Here is a 24,745-nt window from a genome sequence, read left to right as displayed (position 1 = left end):
GGTGGGTTCATGCGACAACACAAAGGAAAAATTCCCAAGTCTAGATTGCACTCATTTGAATGGAAAAATGTATTTTCTTTATCTCACAATTACTGTGTGGTATGTTTTAAAGGTGTTTTTATACACCATTGCACAATTCATTAGTGTGTTAAAGCCATAGCTCCCTTTTATGAGGAAAGGAAGTAGTTCATGTGGTGGGGCCAAGGGCCACATGGGCAGATGTAAGACCAAGTTTTGACCAAGTACACACAATTTTTGAGATGGTGACATGGCGTGGGTAGAGGCATTTTGTATGGTTAGGATGCAAAAGATGGAGAGTTACGAACTTACGCCCATTAACAAGTTTGGGAAATCAAATTTGTGAAGCCGCAAAGTTATGAGTGTGAGTTTGGGAGGATAGAAAATCAATGTTATGAAGCTACAAATTCATGAGTTTGGGAAGCCAGATAAATAGACTTTTGAACTTAAGAAATTCGTGAGTTCTAGAGGTTAGATTTTGATGTTCCAAGGATATGCTTGAGATGTGGGTCTTGCTTGGGTGGAAGACTCAGCCAATAGGGAATTAACATGTGGCACCTAGGGATTGGAGGAATGAGATAAGATGAGAAAGTTCTAAAAATTAAAATTAAATATTCCCAAAACTAAGCGCTCATTTAGAGTTAAAAATTTGAAATAAATTTGATTATACTGTATAGTTAAAACTATATACATATTTTATTTTTTCAACTTTTAAAAGCCTTCTTCATGGCCAATAACCTAAAATTTCAAATGGCTACCCTAGGCCTCATATTTATCTAAAATATGGAGTATCATATCTCAACAGAAAGGGGAGAAGATGATTTTTTTGAATCTATAGTCAGAATATGTGTAGGTCATCAGTGGTAGAAGTTATAGGTAGATTTGTGAAAATAGGGACATTCTCAGTAGAATAGGTGTTTTTCATAATGAAGTTTCAGAATCAGTTAAGAAGCAAATAGAGAAGTTTGTTGGCTCCAGATTTGGGGAAAAATGTTCCGACATGTATTGTTATGCTTGAAAAGCTATTAGGCATTAGATTCAACATCTTTTGTAGTTGGTTCTTTTTTCATTATTTGAGTAGTTTCAAGCATTCTTCAACAACAATGATGGAGATCTAATTTTTAGTTGAAGGAAGAGAGAAGAGAGAGGTTCTGCATCAGTAGATGAAATTTCTTCAAGTGGAAAAATGATAGCATCATAGCATATCCAAGATTTCTTCCATTTGATTTATTCTTCTCTCTTCTCATTCTTTAAGGTTGTTGATGGTTGGTTGTTTTCTAGAGTATTGAGCAAAGAACTAGCTATGATCCCACCATTCATGCCCAATATTTCTCTCTGTATATGAACAACATTAATGGAGTTAATATATATAGTTCTAGTCTATTGAGTTGAGTCTCAGTTGTTTCATACATCTTTTATGTATTTGTTTCAAAGGAATAAATAAAATGAGAAATGAGTTTTTCTTTAATCTAAATGTTGTCTCCTATTTGTGTTATTTGTAACTCTTTGTGGTTTGTAAACAAAGAGAACAAAACTAGTTGCAACCTGTTTTAGATTATATTTGTTGATATATTTTTCTTCTGATTCAAGGAGTCAAATAAATTCTTGGTTTATCATCACAGGGTTGCTAATTTCATGAAGGGATAGGTTGAGTACAAGATCCATAAATGATGCAAATGTCTGATTCACAAGGTGAATGGATAAATCTGGAGTCTTGATATATGAGATGTATTAATGATTTCCAAGGATCTGTGGTAATTTGTGGAATTTCCCAATAGATAAGGCACTAATCAGCTACAAGATCTATGTGTTTTGTTGTTAATGTCCTAGTTATGCTGAAATCAATCGATATTAATCAATTTTTTTTTTCCTTTTATGTTGAAGAGCTGAAAGGATTTTCCCTTACTTAGCTTATCAAGTTCATAGGTCATGCTATTGGCTATTTCATGTCTTTTCTATTTGCATAAGCAATAGAAGAATTGTGATTTCAATCTACTTTATCCAGATTCATATATATGTTTTTGGCAATTGGTACCATATGAATGAATATGAGGTCTACCCGCCTAGGTTTTGTAGAGCCTGAAGTAGCAGTATAGCCTTATAGTTGGCCTCGATGTCTAAATAGGTATGTTGAACATGGGAATTAGCTACCCTTAGATGTATTTGTTCCTATCATTGGGTTATTGAAAAGATGTTGATTCAGGATCCAACAAAATGGTGACTCTACTGGGTGGTATGTGAATCAATTCATTGTTAAGAGTACTAGAATCTTTGGTATAAATTGCATATTTCAATCATGTATTTTGACTATATTTTTCCTATCCAAGTCATCAACAAAATGATGACTCTAATGGGGACTATGTGAAGCAATTAAGTGTTAAAAATATTGGAATATTTAGTATAATTTATGCATTTGTAGATAATGTATGATAGACAAACCTTGAGAATCTAAAGAAGATTCAATACAGTAAGAAGACTTTGCTACAAAAAAAAAGGTGTGATGTGTCTTCCACTTCTTTGCTAAAGATTCATGTCTCCTAGTAATGCTTTATTCATTTACAATAGTACTTTGAAAGTTGAATGTAAATTACATTGTTACTAGTGAATTCATCGTCAATCAGTTCAATTGGGTAATGTTTTAAAGTGCTGTTATAAAATTTAGAGTCAAGAATAATCAAAAGTGTTTTTTCTCTTTTCCAAGTTTGTAAATCTCCAAGAGTGGTTTGATTCTTTGCATGTTGTTCCTATAAGTTGAAAGTCTAGTTCAAATTTGTTGAGTTACAAATTATTGCTCAAATCTTTTCTCACAAGTGTGAGTGGCGACTCTAAAATCTTTGTACCAATTTCCTAGTTGATTTCACATTAAATTTTTTGAAGGACTTTCAACTTGTATGGGTAGATCTGAAGCTTTTGATAGGAGTTCTTGGAAATGGAGTTATAAGTTCTTGATTTAGAGACTATGTTATAAACAAAATAATGTTAATAAGAAAATCATAGCAATGATTTATTTGTCCTCTTTAAGGTGGTGGCAGCTCTACATGGTTTTTATTGATGATGTGAAGAAGTTGAGGTTTACACCTATGCCAAAGTAGTAGATCAAGTTTCAACATCAATACTTAAGATATTTTGATTTTCATATGTTCTCTTTTCATAAAAGTCAAGTGTTATAGATGGTTGCCTCTATTTAGTGATTATCAGCACTAGGAGAAAGAGGTAGAGTTTTTCATTTCAAGATGGAATCAAATCTTATATCTAAAGTTACTTTGCCAAGCTATGAAAGTGTGATTGAAGAGGTTATTATGCTAAAAAGGGAACTTCATAGTCAGCTTAATATTTTTATAAGAAATGTAGTAGGAAGTATATAAGGGAAAACTGACATTCAAGTTTATATGAAGTTCAAATCAACACCCACATAGCTATAGTTTTCTTTAAGACCTAAGGAGTCTTCATGGCCTATTGTTTCCCTAGATACTTTTATGCCTGATTTAGTTGATTGGAAAAAGATTTTGTGCATTGAAGATCTTTTCAAGAAATTTGAGAGTGATTTGAGTAACAATGAATTCTATACTGAATCCTCTTATAACAATAGTAAATGTACTGAAAGCCAAGATGAATATAATGAATCCATAGATGTTGATAATGTGTCTTATCAAGAGATGGATTCTAGATCTAGTGAATCAGGTGATTTTAGTCAGCAAGATGAAGATGGATACATGACTAAGAATGAATCATGTGATAGTATGTGTGAGAGTGAATAGATTTTTAACAACAGTGCAGTTAACTCTTCTTGTGATGAAAATAAGAATGATGAAGTGCCTAGTGTTGATGTAATGTACAAAGAAGAGGTAACATGTTGTGATTAGTATTCTAATTTCTTAGATTATCTTACTAATGATACTGCTGCTATAAGTTTTTCAGATGATCCAAATTGTGATCATAGCCAAGGAGGAAAAACTTTGGAGTCTTGTTGAGTGTTGATAAAATGTCAGCAATATTGACCCATGATTGTGAAAGGTGTGCAAACATTTTTAAGAATGATCTAATTTTCCCCTACAATGTTTCTTTTCAAATGAATTCCTTTCTCCAAAGTTTAATGTTGATAGTGGTACAAAATCAAAATATTCTTTGTCAAGTTTTGGAGGTGTCTATGACAATAATTCAAGTGTCAATACACATGACAACTTGGCTTACGCAGAGAATACTATTAGGGAGAAATTTGGTATTGTTTCAAATTCTTTTCATGCTGATAATACTGAAATAAGTTTTGATTGTTCATATGACAAAGAAGACAAGGCTGGAAGTTGTAAAACTAATTCTAAGTTTTCCTTATGTGCTGATGAATCTTGTGATGATAAGTTTGATGAGTTCAAAGTTCACTCTAACAAATCATTTTATGAAGACTCTGATTATGATAAACATATTGTATGTGAACACTCTCATGATAGTTTTTCAAACTTGGTAACTAATCCATTGTTTGAGTGTGAACAAGTTTTAGCATGTGAAAAATCTAATTGGATGAGTATCATGATTGCGAGTGATGAGAAATATGATTTTATGTATTCTTCAGACCCAATTACACAAGGTGAGTTGTAAACTCTTGACATGTGCAATATTTTGAATGAAGTAGAGTATGCAGCTTTTGTGTTTCCTATTGATAGTATGCATTGATCATATGCGGATGAAGATTTTTTAGTTTGATTCTAGTTTCTATGAGCATGCTAATTCACCCTTTCATAGTGATAATGATGTTGAAGTAAAGTTTGATTGGTATATGTGCTATGAGAGTGAAGAGAGTAATTTTGTTTTGCCAAATGAGTTAATGGAGAATGCTGATTTTTCTTGGTGAAATTAACTAGAATAATATTTTTAGCTTACCTCATGAAGGAAGAAATTAGAATTAGGTATATGACAGAGATACAAAGTTTTGTTGAAGTTTGGTGGCCTGGGGCCATCATTTGTACATTTTAGGAGTAGTTTTCTTACTTTCAATAAAGTTATTCAAGAGAAAGTTTTTGAGTGCTCTACTTCTTCTAGAGATATGAATCCTTGCCATGCCCACAAGGGACATATATCCCTAGAAAGAGCCACTACTGGGACTCAAAATTGAAGCCCTATTTTTGAGTACCATTCAAAATTTTGAGTCAAATTGAACCCCTATAATCACTTTTTGTGCATGTGAATGTGAGTCTCACTTTGAGGCCTATGAAGTTTTTTATGTTTCTAAAAATTTTGATTTAGTATATGCATGCATCCTATAATGATAAGTTGTCATTCCATGAAGTTTTATTTTGAGCATTGTTCAAATCTGCATTTTTGTCTAAGTATCAAACATCAATAAGAAGCCTAGTTTGTAGTTGAATATCTTGCACCCGGTTAAGTTTCATGACTCACCACTTTGAGAGTGTTCAGTATGCATATTAAAGGGCCTATTTTTTAGTTTTCAAGTCATTTTGATATGTTTTGACTAGGTTTTGAAACCCTCAAAGTTGGTTGTTTACTATTGTCATATTGATGCAAATTGTTCAGAATTTTGGGAAGCCTTGTTTGACTAGTTATAATTTTGACCCAGTTGACCAAATCGAGAAAATCCCTTTTGTACTACATTCTAGGGGTTAGAAAAATTATTATGTTCCATATTTGAGCCTATGATGAATCCATTTGACTAGTTTTCAAATGCGATTCCAAATGTAATTTATGAAGTTTTACTAGTGTCTACAAGTGCAAATTGATCAATAACACTATTCAGGATGTTATAACTCTAAATCTATGATAGATGAGACCAAATGGATTGTACCACTATGTTCTACTCTGAAAATATTTTAAGTGTGCCACTTTTTGAGTCTTGACCTATCTGTTTGCACACTTTCCTAGGTCCATTTCGTTTGAGAAAGTCATTGTTCTGCTAGTATTCCCAATTTTGCAATTCTGAGTACCTAATTTTGAATGCTTGCCAAATTTTCCTAGTTATTTTTCATGAACCCAAATCATATATTTATACTCTCCTTGTGACAATAAACTAATGCCCTAGTTTTTGTGCCCCCAAGTGTCCCTTTGACCTATTTTCAAAGTTGAAACCAAACACACTTTATTGTTTTTTGACATGTTTATTTGCAGGTAGTGTTAAGTGAGTAGATTTGGTAGTCAATATATTTTGACCCAAATTCCATCATGACACAAAATCTAATAGGGTACAAGAATGTGGAACAGAGAGTAGGTATGTCAGATCTCAGGGTTGAGTTGTTTATTTTGGTTAGTTTTTAAAGCCAACCCATAAGCCTTCCTGTCAAAAAATCACACCTTGCATTAAGTGTTGAAGTGAGTTTTAAGTTTTCATTTAGTGGTCAAATAGGAATCTAATTAGGGCCATGTGATTAATGGATTAGTTTGAAAGGGTAGGTGTTTCAATTCAATTTTTTTTAGTTAGACCCACTCTGGGGCCCAACTAACTTCCTCAAATGGATAAGACGTGAGAGTCAACTATCCTTTTCATAGCATACACAAGCCACAATCCATGTCAATTATATTCAATCTCAGTGATAGAAATAATTGCAATTCAAAGTGGAAATGTGCATCTATAATATATTGAAATCATAGAGATGAGGGGAAATGATGTTAGTTTGTTTTGATCAGTAAAAGGCATGGAGAATGCATGAGGCATCTTGAAGATAAGTTGTTTAAAATTACACATGATGAATAAAAAAAGATGATAGTGAAAAACTATTGAGAAATGATGAAGACTAAGGTACCATTCTTCTAGGGTACATTAAATGCTAGTTGGAATTCTATAGTAATAAAGATTATGAAAATTGGAGCCCACAACTTTGATGTTGTTATAATTGATAAAGCTATTCAAGCAGTGGAGCCAAAAACTCTAGTTATTTTTCTCCATGGATGCAAAAAAGTATTTCTTGTTGGGTTCTAGTTCAATTGCCAGTTGCAGGCACTTTCTATTTTTATCTTTATGCTTGCATTGGATACATTGCGACCTCTTTCTCTTGCTAGCTTGAAAGAAAAAATTGGGTACAAAATTTGTTATTGATGGGTTGCCTTTTTTCTGGGCCTTTATTCTTAACTCCCTGAGAGATTTCCCCATTATCATGGTATCAAGGGATAGTTCCTCACATGGCAATGATAGGTTTCTTGCTATTCAATGCCATATACACTAAAATTTACTACATTTTGCAAGTTTATGGGGTCAAGAGATTTACACAATCTATAGCATCATCTTCATTGCGGATGGAGGTCCAATGTTTAAGTGCGAGGAGATGCAGGTCATTGGAATGAAGCAGCCACAATAGAGACTTTTTCTATCTTCACGTTGATGTTTTGAGCCTCTGACATTGTTTTCTCAATACCCAATCCATATGCAAAAAGAAAAAAGTGGAAGCCGATCTACTAGAGCTGTCGAGCATGGTTTACATTCCGTATGCAAGAAGTAAAATAAAATGATCTGAGTGTTTCAATCCATGGTCTAAACAAGAATGTGATGAGTAAGAAGTCTAAGAGTCCAATAGGAGAAGTAAAAATAGTGACCAAGCAAGGGTACAAATTCATGTAGATGTATTCCTAACCTTTTGCCATGTGTTTCATGTCACGATTTAGTGCTATGAATGTGAAGAGAGGATATGATTGGATATTCTCTCAAACTAATAGTCTCATTGTTCTACTAGTTCTTGTGTAAAAGTGCTTATGTTGATGACTCATTAGGAGGAACAAACCAAACCTTCAAATGTATGATTTGACCATCGAAGGTGCCACCAGTAGAAGCAACATACCTTCTAGATATCATGATCCAGATTATAATCTTCATGGTCATGATTTATATGTCATTGTTCTTCTTGCAAAAGTCATTGGAGATGCAACTAGGTTCACATGACAAGGCAAAGGAAAAATTCCTAAGTCCAAATTGCACTTAGCTTAATGGAAAAATGTATTTACTTTATCCCACATTTACTATGTGGTGTATTTTAAAAGGTGTTTTTACACACCAACGCATAATTCATTAGTGTCTTAAAGACATGAATCCCTTTTGAGAGGATAGGAAGGAGCTCGCGTGGTGGGACCAAGGGCCACATGGTCAGATATAAGACTGAGTTTTGACGAAGTGCACATGATTTTTGAGATGGTGATGTGGCACAGGTAGAGGAATTTTGTATGGTTGAGATGCAAAAGATGGAGAGTTACAAACTTATGCCCATTCATAAGTTTGGGAAATCAAATTTGTTAAACCACGAAGTTATGAATCGTGAATTCAGGAAGATAGAAAATCAATGTTACGAAGCTATGAAATTGAAAGTTCAGGAAGCCAGATAAATAGAGTTCCAAACTTATAAAATTCATAAGTTTGGGAGGCTAGATTTCAATGTTCGAAGGATATGCTTGAGATGTGGGTCCTGCTTGGGTAGCAAACTTGGGAATTGACATGTGGTGCCTAGGGACTGGAGGAATGAGGTAAGATGAGAAAGTACTAAAAATTAAAATTAAATATTCCCAAAACTGAGCACTCATTCAGAGTTGAAAATTTGAAATAAATTTGATTATACTATATAGTTAAAACTATATAAATTTTTAAAATTTTCAACTTTTAAAAGCCTTTTTCATGGCCAAGGACCTAAAATTTCAAATGGCTACCCTGGGCCTTATTTTTATCCGAAATATGGAGTATCATATATCAACAAAAAGGGGAGAAGATGAAATTTTTGAATTTGTAGTCAAAATATTTGTAGGTCACTAGTGGTAGAAGTTATAGGAAGATTTGTGAAAATGGGGGCATTCGTAGTAGAATAAGTGTTTTGCAACATGAAGTTTCAAAATCAGTTAAGAAGCTAACAAAGAAGTTTGGTGGCTCTAGATTTGGTGGAAAATGTTCCTAGGTGTATTGTTATGTTTGAAAAGCTATTTAGCATGTGTTTTTGGCATCATATTCAACATCTTTTGTAGTTGGTTCTTTCTTCATTATTTTAGCAGTTTCAAGTATTCTTCAATAGCAATGACAGAGATCTAATTTTCAGTGGAAGGAATAGAGAAGAGAGAGGTTCTACATTAGTAGATGGAAGTTCTTCAAGTGGACAAATGGCAGCATTGTATTAGATTTGAGATTTATTTCATTCTATTTATTCTCTTCTTTTCTCATTCTTTAGGGTTGTTGATGATTGGCTATTTTTTAGATTATTGAGCAGAGTTCTAGCTGTGATCCCACCATTCATGCCCAACATTTCTCTCTGTTTATGAACAACACTAATGGAGTTAATATAGACAGTTCTAGTCTATTGAGTTGTTTTTCTCAATTATTTCAACATCCTTTATATATTTGTTTCAAAGGAATAAATAAAATGAGCAATGAGTTTATGCTCAATCTAAATTTTATCTCATGTTCATGTTATTTGTAACTCTTTGTGGTTTGTAAACAAAGAGCACAAAACTAGTTGTAGCTTGTTTTAGGTTTTATGTGTTGATATATTTTGCTTTTGATTCAAGGAGTCATGTAAATTCTTGGTTTATCATCATATGGTTGCTGATTTTATGAAGGGATAGGTCGAGTATGAGATTCATAAATGATGCAGATGTCTGATTCACTAGGTGAATGGATAGATCTGGAGGCTTAATATATGAGATGTATCAATGATTTCCAAGGATGTGTGTTAGTAATTTGTGTAATTTCCTAATATATAAGACACTGATCAACTACAAGATCTATGTGTTTTGTTGTTCATGTCTTGGTTATGCTGAAATTAATTGATATTCATCAACATTTGCCCCTTTTATGTTGAAGAGATGAAAGAATTTTCCCTCACTTAGCTTATTGAGTTCATAGGTCATGCTATTGGCTATTTCATATCTTTGAAATTAGCATAAGCAATAGAAGAATTGGGGTTTCAATCTGGTTTATCCATATTCAAATATATGGTTTTGGCAATTGGTACCATATGAATGAATCCGAGGTCTACCTACCTAGGTTTTGTAGAGCTTGAAGTAGAAGGAGTAAAGCCTTATAGTTGGCCCAGATGTCTAAATAGGTATGTTTAACATGGGAATTAGTTGCCCCTAGATGTATTTGTTCCTATCATTGGGTTATTGGAAAGGTGTTAATTCAGGAGCCAATAGAGTGAAGTTATTTGCACGCCCATCATGTATAACATACCTATCAAACTACCAGAACCTACCCAATGACATATGACATATGTCCCTAGGTATGATATCACACAACACCTCATCCTAGTACTTCCAATCTTGAACTTCACTAAGAATTTCTTATTGACCATGACCTTGTGGTCATCCTAAACCCAAGCAATACGATACTAACATAGGTGTTTCTACATACTGAGATTTAACTTTGTGACAATATTTTTTGACACAAGATTATTAGCAATTTCATCATCAATGATCACATCACATCACTTATCTTCACATTTGTACCTCAGTGAGAAAGAAACTCTTCGTTTGATTAGGTTTATTCTCACCACTCAACAAGAAGAATCTTCTATTAACTAGGACTTCTCCTCTTTTAAAATCTTCAAAATGGAATGATTTAGCATGTTCATCAATATGCGCAACTCTGGCATGGCCTTATCTTCTCTAATCTATTCTTCCTTAGCACTAAGAGCATTTAAATGCTTTATGCTCTTCTTCTCCAGAATGAAAACATTTTCCACGAAAACCTCCTCTTCTAGTCCTTTCCCTCTTTATCTTCCTCTCTAATCTCTATTATTGTGATCATGGAAATGATCAAAATTATTTCCCCTCTGGTTCTAATTTCTATTGCTTGCATCATCCTTGTTCTTTTGATCATTGTTTTAGCCTCCATAAGACCATTTTCTATATCTTACGCTGTGACCTCTTTCACTATTCTTGTTCAATGTTTCCTTAACTCTTAGGGAAAATAGGTATGCCTCTTCAATACTATTCATTCATACCCAACTCAACTCCTCTTGAGTGCTTGGCCTCAACCTATTAAGACAACATGTGACTTTCTCTTTATCATCTTTTGCATGGCTGATTTTGATGAGAACTCAATAGAACTCCTTTGTATACTATTGAACATATCCTCCCACTTGCTTCAAGCCTTGCATTTCTTTAGTAGATTAAGCTCATAATCCACAAGAATGAATTGTCCATTCAATTTAGCTATCATACAATCCCATCAAATGATTTGGGATGAGCATCTCTAGACAAAATGCACCAAAGACAAAACAAAGTCAAATTTTTTTTCTAGATTCGTGAAAATGTAGTAATTTTTTTCTATATATTTTTTTTTTGACTACAAACTATGCAGATCATGAAGGTCAAATGCTAATCTTTTTGAAAAAATCCATGATGCTTTCAATTTTTTGAAAATTGGTCAAGTGTATAGCTTGTTGAGAGGATAACCGTGTTTGTGAACTATCACCCAGAGTTGTCCTAGACAATGTATGGGCATTCCTTTATATAGACATTTTTACACCACCTGGGAAGTTTCTAGACATCAAACCCTAACCCTTGAGACTAACTAACTCTAAAATTACATATAGAGTACACCCAATACACCTTTGATACTTATTTTGGAAATTTTGGTTGACCCAACTTTGGAAGGTCATAACTTTCAAATCATTGCTCTGATTGGCTATTATGACCCCTTATCATAATCCACAACTTTTGATCTATAGGGCCTAATTGGCATAAGCTCTAGTTGACCCCATTTCTAAGCCAATCCAAGGCCTCTAAGGCCTTCAACACTAAGCCTAATTTTTTTATACCAAAATTGCACACCAAAAGTCTGCAATAACTTCATGAATACTCATGATATGGTACTTAGCCTCAATCTGTAGGCTGATATGTCCAAGATGAACATGCACCTTCGAAATTGAGATATTTTGAACTTGTATGATTAACTTACTAAGCAAAAAGTCTCTAGAAATAACAACTTTACATCGAGACAACCCTTATCTAAGAAATAGAAAGGAAATATTTTTGGGTGATGCAAGATTGTTCTTACACCCAAGATGCTCCTGCATCATGTATGTGTGTTAAGAACATCATAGGAGGTTGATACCATATCTTTGTAAAAAAGATACTTTTGTTTCCATGAATTGGTTGTATCAATGTTCATTTACTACCTTCATGTATCCATTTGACTATGGATGAAAGGTCATGTTCTGAATCTTCTTGACCATAAAATTAACCCCAAAAAATGCTCACACAATGAGCATCCAATTTTGGAAAAATTAAGAAAAGCTTCATAAGAACTCTAACCTATAAGAAATAAGAGTCATGCTTTAGTAGGAGTCCCACCTAATGTAAAAAAATAAAAAATAAAGAAAAGATAGTCTTCATTTTCTAACTAAAAAAATCTTTAGCCCAAATAAATTAGAATATAGAAACCATATAGGGCACAAAATATCAAAGGCTACTAAAGAATACCAAATCACATTAAATTTTTTTTATAAATGAATAATAGAAAAATTAATCATGCCTCTAGTAATAACAATCAACATCAAAGACTCAATTAAAAAGAGTTCCACATTTAATGTTTGATCATTTCAAATTAAATGGGTAAACAAAGAACACAAAGAAAAGGTTACAATTGGAATACATAAGCACTCAAAAATCCAACAAGTATATTTATAATCTTTCACCTCACAACCAAGAAAACTAAATACGCAAATGAGATATCACATGTTCCGAGGGTAATTATTACATTTAGCCTAAACTCATTTAATTAAATTAAAAAAATCATTTAAATATCTTTTCCTTGAATTAAATTCATAATTTATTTTTAATATCTAACTAATTTAAATGCCCCCTTTTTGGTTTTTTCAATTTATTCTATCTTTTGGTAAATTAAATTACCTAAAATAATTGACATCGATTACTAAGTTGGGGATGACCCTCAAGCAAGATATTTCTAAAGCTTATGATCGAGTCAATTGAGATTTCCTTCTTGTTGTCATGGCTAAGATTGACTTTAGTAGGAGAGTTATTGAGCTAATTCAGGTGTTGATAAGTTTGATCCAATTTTATGTTATTGTTAATGAGATGCCTTGGGGGACCTTTCTCATCTAGGAAGGGTCTTCATCGAGGGGACCCTCTCTTACCATATCTTTTTATAATGGTGATAGATGTCCTAGGGAAAAAGAGTATCTCTAAAATAGAGGTAGGGATCATCTAGCAAATTAAATTGACCACTTCTCTCCCCTTGGAGGTTTTACAAATTTTTTTGGATGAAACCTTTATGTTTAGGCTCTCTTCTATTATAGAATCCAGGGAATGAAAGACCCTCTTGAACCAATATGCTCATGTTTTTGGTCAACACATCAATTTTGATAAAAGTAAAGTGTACTTTTTTAATATAAGGGTTTCCTTGCAAAACAAGGTCACTCACATTTTGGCTTCTAGACAGCTTCACTCTCATGTTTGAGGAGGGCAACCAATAGTTTTGGAATTCAATATTGGAAAGAATTCAAAGGAAGTTGGTAAGATGGAAATGGAAGTTCCTGAGGAGTATGGGAAAACTCCAACTCCTTTATGCTTCTTTGCATGACATCCCTATTTACTTCCTCTCTATACTTCAAATATCTTCTTCTATGGCCCTCATTCTAGATCTAGGATCCAAAAAATTTCCTTTGGACTGGTTTGGAGGAGAAAACAAGGATCAATTGCTTATCTAGGATATTGTCTACAAACCTAAAGCCCCAGGTGGTTTAGGTGTTAGAAAAGTGGGGGACCTCAACAAAACACTCCTAACTAAAATTGGTTAGCAGTTGGCCAAAGGATTGAGAGGGTGGAAGAAAATTGTGAAAACCATTTATACTTCCCCGACTCCTCCTTCACCTCCCATATGGTTCTAGGATTTGGAACAATGTTATTATAAACTACACTTTCCTCCAATAGGGCCTATGATGGCTAGTTAGTAGAGGACAAAAAACTAGAGTTTGGGAGGATAATTGGATGGGGGGTAAGCCTCAATTCTTAATAAAAAACCACCCCAAGAATGATTTAAAAGACACATTTGGTCATTAGTCAGTGATTATATCACCCCTACCCATAAATAGAAACTCTTTAACTTCAATTAGAGGTGACCACCCTAGGACTATATGTTAATTAAGGAATTATAAGAGCTTGTTAACCTATTCAAGATCCCCATTGTGCCTTCCTAGGATATAATCACATGGGACAAAACTAATTAGGTGACTTCTTGGTCTAATCTTCTTATCTTCAATTGATTGACTTGGAGGCCCCCATGCTTTGTTGGAAAAGGGTTTGGATTCAACAATAAATTCCCAAAATCAAATTCTTTTGGTCGAACGCTATTTATGAGAGAATCCTAATTGTGGATAATATAAGAAAGAGAGGGTTCTAGCTCCCTAATAGATGTATTCTCTGCAAATAGGAAAATGAAGACATATATCATCTCTTCAACTCTTGCTCATTTGCATCTTAAATTTGGGCATCCTTGATAAACATGTTCCATCTCCATTGGGTCTTCAAGAATAATATTCATTAGTTTATGGTTGACTGAGAGGTCCTTTCTACCCACTCTCCCACCTAGATTCTCTTGAATTTGGTTCCCACACATGTCTGCTGAAATATTTGGAAGGAAAGAAATAAAAAAATCTTTAGGGAGGTGGAGATGACTGTGGACGGTGTTATGATCATGATTGCAAGAAGCTGTGCAAAAACTTCACAATTGCTAAATGGAAGAAGAAAACTTGACCTCCCCCCTTGGGATTGTCGGGTGGTGACTAAAAGATAACTATTTGTGGTTATTATTGAATTCAATAGCTTGAAACAACAAGTTGACGAAAAGACTTTTTGGTGTCCCCCTAGGTGGTTGGCTCAACCTCAAATTTGATGGGGTAGAAAAGAAGGAGGTTACCGCAAGAGGTAGGATTGTTAGAGATGGGGAAGGAAAGTTCATCTTGGCATATACTGGCAACTTTGGCACCAACTCTTGCAATATGGTGGCAGCTTTGGCCCTCTTCTTAGGCATCAAATTTATGACCTCAATGGGAAATTTTAGGACCTTGGTAGAAGGTGACTCTAAATTGATTATTGACACTATCAATTAGCGATTGAAGGTGGGTGGGCTTTGGAAAGTGTTTTGTCTAATGTTTCGCCTCTCCTTGTGAAAATAAAAGAAACCAAAGCTCAACACACATATTGTGAAGGAAATAATGTGGTTGATAAATTGGCTAGTTTGGGTTTGGAGCTAACTAGACTATAGTGTTGGAAATAAATGGTGACCATTCTGATAGAAGTTCAAACTCTCTTCAAGAGTGAAAGTACACGTAACCTCATACATGATGTTGAAGCTCACAATGTTTCCCAACTGGCCTATTGGTGGATTTTGCATCCAGACAAGGGGTGATGACATCTATTAGAGCATTATCGTGTTTAAATATAATGACATTGACTATAATTTATTAAAGAATTATTCTAAAGAAGATATTGAAAAGATTTGAGGCTATGCCATCAACTATAATTGGAGATAGTGAATTAATTATGCCTTCAAAATCCCCTTTTATCATTATTTATGTGATGCTAAATATCACTTAATTAATAAAGGGATTTTTTGATTTACCCTCCTCATTTGTCATTTCACTAACTCCATGTGATTTCTGACCAAGATGATCAGAATGATAATTCGTATAAAAGAACTTTTGGGAAGGGAATCTTTTTTAATCCTTCCGTGGGTTCTATTCATTTTAACAATTATCATCTTTGTAAAGAGAAACACACCTCTCTCTCTATAATTTTCTTAAGGATCTAATTATAGAAGAAACTAAGGATCCCATCTTACTGGTTGACATGGGTGGTGAGAGAGATAGGATAGAACCTGGGCAAAGTAAAGATATATGGAAAAAAATGAGTGCACTCATATGTACATTATTGAGTGAGGACTCCTTCCATTCATGAAAGTCATGGAAGGGTATGATAATTTGGGGTCGATGCAGCTGGTTAATTCTTGGAAGGACCGTAAGGTCACCATCAATGGCATTACTTTTGAAATCAATGAAGTGGTTATTGCGCATGAGACTAATCTTTCCTTGGAATGCAAAAAATGGAAGAGGGTGACCAAAGTGGTAGATGAAACTAGTATGAATTTCTTCTTCAAGTTTGTTGAGGAGCTACTTCACTTGAGATGTGGGTTTAATAGAGAAAAGCTATTGAAACCTTAGAACAATGTCTACTATCTAGTCATGAAGTACCTCACCCTGAAGGGCCACTACAAAGTGAGATATTACTACCACTTCCCTTTGTTAAACCATTTTCAATATCATGATAAAATTTCTTTTCCTTTCTTTTTATTGCATGATCCCAGTGCATTTGTAATAGAAATTAGAAAGTTTAGAGAGGGAAGTAAAAATACACCATCCTCCACCAGGGCCTTATTTTTTGTCTATATAACTTTCACCATGATACGTATCCCCCTGCAACATTGTGCTAATAAACTAACACCTCCCCTTGATGCCCAACACCTCCCCTATGGCTGTATCAACCTACATTCTAAATTCCACCTTCGTATCTCCTTCCTCAAGTGGGCTAAAAATTAAGGACTCCCCATGATGTCATTTTCTTAAATTAACCCTAAGATTGATTTCACTATGGAGTTGGGTGAGGTGGTTATGGATTTTATTGGGTGAGGAGACACTCCCATAGAATTGCTAATAAACCTAATAAGAAAAAAAGGTAGATAAACAAGAGATTCTGGAAGAGGTTGATTTAGAATCAAAGTCTAAGGGAAGTGGTAAAAATAAAATAAAATGCAAGACAAGAGCATAAAGCCAGGAGGTACCTCTACATTTAGGATCAGGAGGTACCTCTACATTTAGGATGAGGAACAAGAAACTGCTAAGACCCCCTAGAAAGTCTAGAGGAAGCCTCCTAGGAGAAAGATTTGTCTAATGTGTCATCTAGTTATAGTTCGAGCATAGTGGACCTCACTAGCAATAAGGATGCTCTAGGGAATAGTGACAATTCCCGCTTGACTACTACTTCCCCTCTTAGGAAGCCAAATGAGGACCCCCTTGTCCAATCCCCCCACCCCCTATGTTCCTCCCCTTCCTAGGATGCCTCTCCTATCCACCCCCTAGTTTAGACCGCCTTCCCCACTGCCAACTTGGATACAACCACTTTTGTGTAGGTTGAAACTAAATTATAGAATCTCTGGGTGGACCTAGAAAACCTAAAGAAATCAATACCTAGAAAAGTTCATTGTTAAATTTATGCATGCACCAAGTACCACCCTCCAGCTCTTACAACATGAGAAGGTGGAGGTAAGGTGGGGGAGGCAAGCAATGTCCACAAACTTTACAGGTTCCCTACTAACGATTGTTTGTATGTGCTGGTGGAAAAACAAACCCCCTTGGAGGAGAAGAAAGAATGGGTGCTCATCCTCATTTTATGCTTTCATTTTGTTGTTTTTAGCAATGGTTAAGTGCAAACCATGTGTGGATGCTTTTATGAAAACTTTACAAACTCTGAACATGGTTTCTTTTAGTTTAACTATGACCAATTATGCAAGTAACTTAGATTTTTACTATTTTATTACTATCATCTATAGGCTATGTGATCATAGCTTGTTGAGCTCTCGTAGTTTCCTATTTTTGATATTGAATATGAGTGGCCAGTGTGTTGTGTGTTGTCTGTGGTTGTGGTCTCTAGGCTGTCAATCGACTAATAGTGATTTTGTCACTTTATTATTATTCTTTTTGGACTAGTCACCCATTTTCAATTACTTTTTAATATAAAAAATATAATTTACTAAGCACCTAAATAATTTCATCTACTTTTAAATTTCTAAAAGCACTTTTACTAAATTTTTTATAACTAAAGGTCTTAAGAAAATTACCTAAAAATATACACTAAATAAATTGTTATATCGTTTTATAACTACAAAGGTATTGTAATATATATATTTTTAATAATCTCTAATCTATAGGTTTAAAAATTAATTAATTAATTTTTTCTATGTACAAATTATAATCATAAAAATACACATTAACTCAACAGCCTAATTATATTAGTTTTTACTCATATTTCTAAAATATTATTATGTGTTTAAAGTTATTAAATATTAAGAATACAAATAAATTTTACTCCTTTAATCCTACAACTCTTTAATTCTATGTACAAACTATTCTAATACAAGATGTATGGTTTTGAGGAATGATGGTTTAAGTATTGAGATCTTTTATCAAAATATCAAAAAAGAATGAAAAAATTGAAATTAATCTATTAGATTCATCACTCATTTGCTCATTTTCAATTGACTACACAAACTTTTTTTTTTTTTTTTAAAAGTAAAATTAAAAAAATGACTTTCAAAAATACAAAGCATAAAGAGATTGCTTAAATAATCTTAATTTTTTAAGAAATAAAAATAAATGCCAACCAATTGCATGCATAATTTATAATTAATAAATTCTCAACTACAATTATAAATGAATAGATATAATTAAAAAAAATTTAAAAAAAATTCTAAACTAAATAATTTGAATATGAAATTTCAATCTAATCACGACTTGTATAAACTTTATAAATGAATAACAAAACTTTAAAAGAATTAAAAAGAGCGGCAAGGAGGTGGTGGGACCCAAGCCTAAGGTTAATAATAAGGGAGTTCTAGTCGCCACAAGGCCCCGTTTGAAAAATATGGGCATTTGGTTGGTTAAAATTATAACCTGGTTTTCAATTTCATCTTCCAATAAAAAGGTAGAATTCAAAATTAAAACCAGGTTTTGAATTTCATGACAGTTTTTTTAATAATATTGTGGGGTCCATGGTATATTCATCTTCCGTGTCAACCAAACGGACCATTGGCTTTCCAAACCACAAAACCAGGTTTTCGAAAACCTCGTTATAAGATAACCTGGTTATGCCACAAATTCATCTTCCCAACCAAACCTAACCTGGTTATGCCACAAATTCATCTTCCCAACCAAACCGGATGCAAGGGAAGAGACTATTAGAAAATGTTGACTTGTTGAAAATTGGTTAAGTTTTCAAGATTGGCTGCAATCCTTAGAAATTACGATCAAAATTACAAGAGGGAGGAAGAAAATTGATCAAGAATCAATGGTACAGAAGATGATTTAAAGACATTTCAAAATCTGTTTCATGCTACAAATTACGCAACTTCAGAAAATGAATACGGAAATAAGATGACACACCTCGCAGATCTGTTCTTGAATTCCATCGCTTGAAATGCTGCGTTTCTGATCCGAGCTAATCTTCCCAATAATCTTTCCCCAGTTGAGATTCAATCAGATCCGAGCAAATCTTCCCACGAGCAGGAAAAGCAAACCCTGAAGAATTCACGGGGTCAACATTTTATCGAATCATATTTCAATGAGAACAGATTTCTACAAATCTTTTGCATTTGATTGTTTGGAAAGGAAGAAATAGATCACTCCGAAATTTTGATATTAAAAAACTTACACAATCAAATCTAAAAATTCTTAGAAATAATTAGACTTTATCAGAAAATGAACGTAACTGTGTATGAAACAACTTCAAAATCTTGAAATTGAATCCGAAAGCCCTAAAAAAAAATGTATCAACTGCACGGAGCTCCTTTCCTAAATTTTTAAATTTTCAATCCAACTTCAATCTTGAACCGATTTAGTCTCCTTCCTTAACCATTAGCAATCTAACGATCTGAACCAAATGCGGCGAACTCTGATTTGATTTACTGTCCAAACCGATTCACGCTTCCTTGATTTAACCCTTTATTCTTGTCAAATTCCTCTGAACTCACAAATTCTAACTACTTTTCTGATTTGCTCTCTCCTCAGAACTTCTAGCTCCGTCAAACCGAATTGAAGCTTAATCGATTTGAATCTATTTGTTACCAGAAAAGGTTGCTGGACTTTGCAAATCACCGTAGGATCCTTCTCCGCTCTTCAACTAATAACATAAAATCTTAATTAACTATCTTCGCCTTATTTTCGCAGCAAATTTTGATGCAACAGGGTAGAGTCTTTCGCCCTGGAAGACATAAAGGGAAAGCTTATCTGTAATCTTACGTTGTTATTAATGCACAATTTAAGTTTGAAGTTTTTCACAGAAGCTTCTACTTAAGAGATCAGAATAACTCGAAACTTTTCCTACTTTGAAAATAAATCTTTAAAGAATAGACTTTCTTTAAAAAAGATATATATCAATTATTTCACCATGTCTTTCTTCTTCCTTTTAAATGTCTTGAATTTTATCTCCGAAATTTATCTGCAGCACATATTAATAAAAAATTCATTCGAAAATACTATTTAAATGAGTATCAAAGTCCATAACTGCTGCTAAAAAAAAAATTGATGAACAGTTGCTAGCCAGAAGAACCTGCCCTAGAAAGTTTTTTCTTCTTCCTATTGAGTAGAATAAGTCGCAAATTCCGTAGACTTTGATGAACAATAAATGAGCTCTGACAGATCCAAAATTAATACAAAAAATGGAATAAAACTTAAATAAAGGTTCCTCGCAAGGATCTCTATGTTGCTATCCTACCTGTAAATTGAATTCGGATTGAATTCTGAGTGAGTTTTGTATATTTCCTCCGTATCGAACACAGGCCATACAGCTATTTGCCTGATCCTTTACAGGGATTCGAACCCCGGTCTCTCTAGTGCATTGTGCATAGTCATCAAAGATTTTCTGTAGGGGAAAGATTTGTTTATTTACTTTTGCCTTTTCAGAAAGCGTCAAATCCATTACAAATTTTCTCTGGTTTCTCTTTCAACGTTGGTTTTTAATTTAAAATCCGAGGAACTGATTTCTTAGTATTTCATGCATTGAATGCTGTGTACTTTTCTTCTAAGATACGAAACAAGACGTGTCTTAGAATTTTTCAAAATTAGGATTAGTTTGGAATGGTGTAGGAGTATTGGTGTGAACATAGATATTTTCTGTTTGACTTTTGTAGTGTGAATAAGATGCATTACCTAATTAGCTAGATCCTTTTGGTAGGTAATTTATGGTATTAATCTAATCTTAAAGTGAAAAAAAAGCTAAATTATTGTATATTTAATTTTATTTATTAGTCTAAATTTTGCAATATGTTGACTTACAAAATATAAAATTTTAATGTATTGAAAAGATTAGATTGTACAATAATTGAAATAAAATAACAAAAATAAGTATCAAGATGCTTTATTATTTATTTGGAACAATGTTGCCACCTCCCAACCCATGTTGGAATGTAGAAACGTGAACTTGGGGAATTAGTAGAATAGTCACATTGACATTGATGAAGCACAAGGGTTTCAAATTGAAAATAATCATGGATTACCTTTCCAGATTCGACACATTGTAGGAAGTGGTTGTCACACATATTTTAATGTACTATTTGAGGTAGTTTCTAATTTTGACATGGTTTCAGTTTTCTAGTGAATGGATTATTTTTATTGAGTACTATCAAGATTATTATTAAATGAAATAATGTTTACATACATTTAGAAATTGAATGGACATTTACTAGACCACAAAAACACCCAAATGTACCAAATCTAGCAACCCAAGAAATTTGTGAGGAATTAAAAAATCAAAGATTTTTTTTATAAATCATATATATATAGTGTTTGCAATAATTAAAATCAAGATTACAATCATCATACCCCTCAAGGTGACATTTATTTTTCACTGTTCTAAGATCATTCTTACCAATCTAACCAAGTATCTCATCCCATAACATTGTCTTCTCTATGAGAAAATTTATTTCAAAAGCACTAACACTCTCAGTTGTTCTAAAAGCACAACCATTAGATGTGGAAGCAATATAATTTTTTACAACTTGATCTAATGGTGAGGATGAACAATCCAAATCTCTCTAATATTTTATTTCATAAAATAAATATTGCACTAAATTGTGGACACATCTAGATTATATAGAGTACCAATATGAACACCCCTAGCAAGCATCATAGCTCCTCTTATCATCTTGAACCCTCCATTTGAGAAAATTACATGCACACTTAAATCATTCAATTTACTTACAAAAAATAGGTTGTGTGAAAAATTTAATATTTACAAAACACCATTGACCCCATTCACTCTTCCATCACAAAATCTAATCTTGACCCTTCCACGACAATACTCTTTATATGAGAGCCATTCACCAAGATACAGCTTCCCACCATCATATTCTTATACATTATAAACAACCCCTTTCTTAGGTCACATGTAATGATACACCATAATATATTAGCCATACATCTTTTCAATTTATGTGTTGCCAATTCTGCAATAGATGAGCTTTATCACTAGGTCTTGAGAACAATTGTCTAAATAAGAACTAGAGGTACATTCTTTTATTATTATTATTTTTATCCTCCATACATTTTTAACGAATATGACCAATATTCCTTTGTTCTAACATTCCACTTTGGATTTTCTAGGAGATTTAGATCTTTGTGAGGATTTGGATTTATACCAAATTTTCTTCTTCTTTTCATTGTCTTTTGATATGCCATGAATAAAAAGGGACTTCTTTGTAGATTCATAAGTTTTTCTCCACATATCTTTAGAAAGTAATGTTGTAACCAACTCATGTGTTTTGAACTTGGTGGTGATACTCATGATAGTCATTATAAGGTGATCCTACAAATATAGAAATGATGATATACATAAGAAAGAAATGACCTCCCTTCTATATCTTCTCACCAATAGAACCCAAATTAGTAATAATATTGGTATAGGAACTCATATGATTTAGTTCAAATCTTCCATCTTAAAGGAATACATATATTATTTCTTATGAATAACTTGTTTGACAAAATTTAACATGATAAAGATCTAAGTTATGTTTCTTCCATATCTCTTTCATAGTCTTCTCTTCATGAATATTTAAAAATAAATAAATAAATAAAATTAGAGTTTTATAAGATCTTTAGCTTTGTGATCCATCAAATTATAATCATCCAAGGTCATGTTGACTTTTGGTTTTGATGTAGATATTTCAACTCATAGATCATAAACTACAAGAAAATCTTCTATTTTTAACTTCCTTAATTTTAAGCTATCACCATTAATATTGATAAGTAGGAGATAATTTCCATAGCAAATCAAATTATGATATTGCTATAAGGATTTAACTATGTAATTTTGAGTCAAACTCATGGGTCAATGAGTTTGACTCAAAATCACACAGTTAAATCCTAATAGCAATATCACCATTAATATTATCCATCTCAAATCTATTGGATTTCTTCTATCTTTTTCATGTAACTAGATTTTGAAAAAATCTCTATAAAAGTTCTCACTCAAATTGAGCATAGCACAAAAACACAGTAATGGAACCAAAATTGACTAGGCTCTAATACTAATTAAAATGATCTCAATAAATGGTAAAGAAAGTATCTTAAAATCAGGAAATTTGACAAATATACTTTTCATTTACAACAAAAGAAATGAATTTTAAATTATAAATGTGTATATACCATAAATACAAATAGAAATTCAAAATATACATGTTGAAAATGTCAAGTGTAAAAAACCCAACACTCCAATAGCATTATACCTTTGTATGATTTATTAACAAATGAGTTAAAAAATAGTTCTGGCACTATAATTTTTCAAAAGAAGTCTTCAACATCAATCTAAAATATTGGATCAATTCTAATATCATAATAATATTATCTAGAAAAATTAGAAAACTAAGAATAAAACCCCAATATATGGATTATACATTACATAGGGAAGAGATCCCAAGATGTATTCCTGAGTCCATGTGGCATGAATATAAGGTTGCGAGATATCAAAAAATGCATGGACAACACTTGCATGTATGTAACCTATTATAAAATATAAAAGATCATCTTAAAATGTCATAGATTTTCTAACTTTGAAACTTTGTCACATGCACATATTACCTCAAATGAAAACATCCTAATGCATGCAACACTCTTGAATGCATGAACACCCACCTTGAGGAATAACCAATTATCCTATAGAATGTGTCATGGTTCTCATAGATTTTATTATAGCTATCATAAATATGTCACAACTGAACATGTGACACTTACATATCAATATTGCAAGTTTTTCTAAGTGGGACACCTACCTTTACATTGGTAGCATATGCGAGACATGGTCACCACCAAGTAGGAAGCCACCTAATTTATGGGTCACACTAAAAAAATTCTATTATAGTAGCAAACACATAAATAAATAAATGGGATGATCAAATTTAGGACTTACAAAAGTTGACATACCTTAACACTAGTAAGATAAATTCCATTATTTTGAGAAGAAATGACAACTAGAATGTGAAAAGTATTTTTTTTTAAAGAGAGTGAGGTATTAGAAATTATTAGAAATTATATGAAAAAATTTCATAGAAGCTTCCATCAATTCTCAAGATAAATCTTAAATCTCTTCAACACTTATGGAGAGTTTATACTTTTTGATAAGGGAAAATAAATCATTGGAGCTCTTAGGAACTAATTTATTTTGGGCAAAATTATGGTGGGTTTGTGAGGTCTAGTAGATAATGCTATAATGAAGAGCCTAGCATTTTTCTCGATTATTAGTTATGAATTCTAAAGGTTAGTTTTGAGTTAGTACTTTGAGGTGCATTAAAAAATGACTCAAGGTATTCATATGCAAGGTAGAAATAATAAAAATACATCTCTTAGTGGAAAATTCTCTTTTCCCTTGAACAAAATATTCTCAAACTTATTTTATTAGAAAATTCTTCATGTCACCATGAATGTTTAAATACATAGCTAAATGCATCAAGTTAGTCAAGATGAAAATGCGT

General features: G+C 33.0%; 1 protein-coding gene across 2 annotated transcripts in view; it reads right to left on the bottom strand.

Moving 5' to 3' along the window:
- The window catches only part of LOC149559162 (protein CNGC15b-like), a 266,655-nt gene extending 245,941 nt beyond the window's left edge, over window positions 1–20,714 (bottom strand). The window contains exons 1-2 of one of the 2 annotated variants that reach the window (XM_089833076.1): window positions 20,497–20,714; window positions 19,167–19,301 (exon numbers count right to left, since the gene is read on the bottom strand). In XM_089833076.1, the coding sequence (XP_089689202.1) occupies window positions 19,167–19,192 (26 nt within the window). In that variant the 5' untranslated portion in view covers window positions 19,193–19,301; window positions 20,497–20,714. Of the gene's footprint in view, window positions 1–19,166; window positions 19,302–19,492; window positions 19,610–20,496 lie in introns of those variants that run through there. The other variant, XM_089833077.1, reaches the window with a different exon arrangement.
- Window positions 20,715–24,745: the final 4,031 nt, after the last annotated feature.

Source organism: Cupressus sempervirens, chromosome 5 (genome assembly GCF_028749045.1).
Source record: "Cupressus sempervirens isolate cs-2001-9-10 chromosome 5, ASM2874904v1, whole genome shotgun sequence".
Classification (NCBI taxonomy): domain Eukaryota; kingdom Viridiplantae; phylum Streptophyta; class Pinopsida; order Cupressales; family Cupressaceae; genus Cupressus; species Cupressus sempervirens.
Note: the sequence above shows the minus strand (reverse complement) of the source record. Positions and strands in the feature narration are given on the sequence as shown.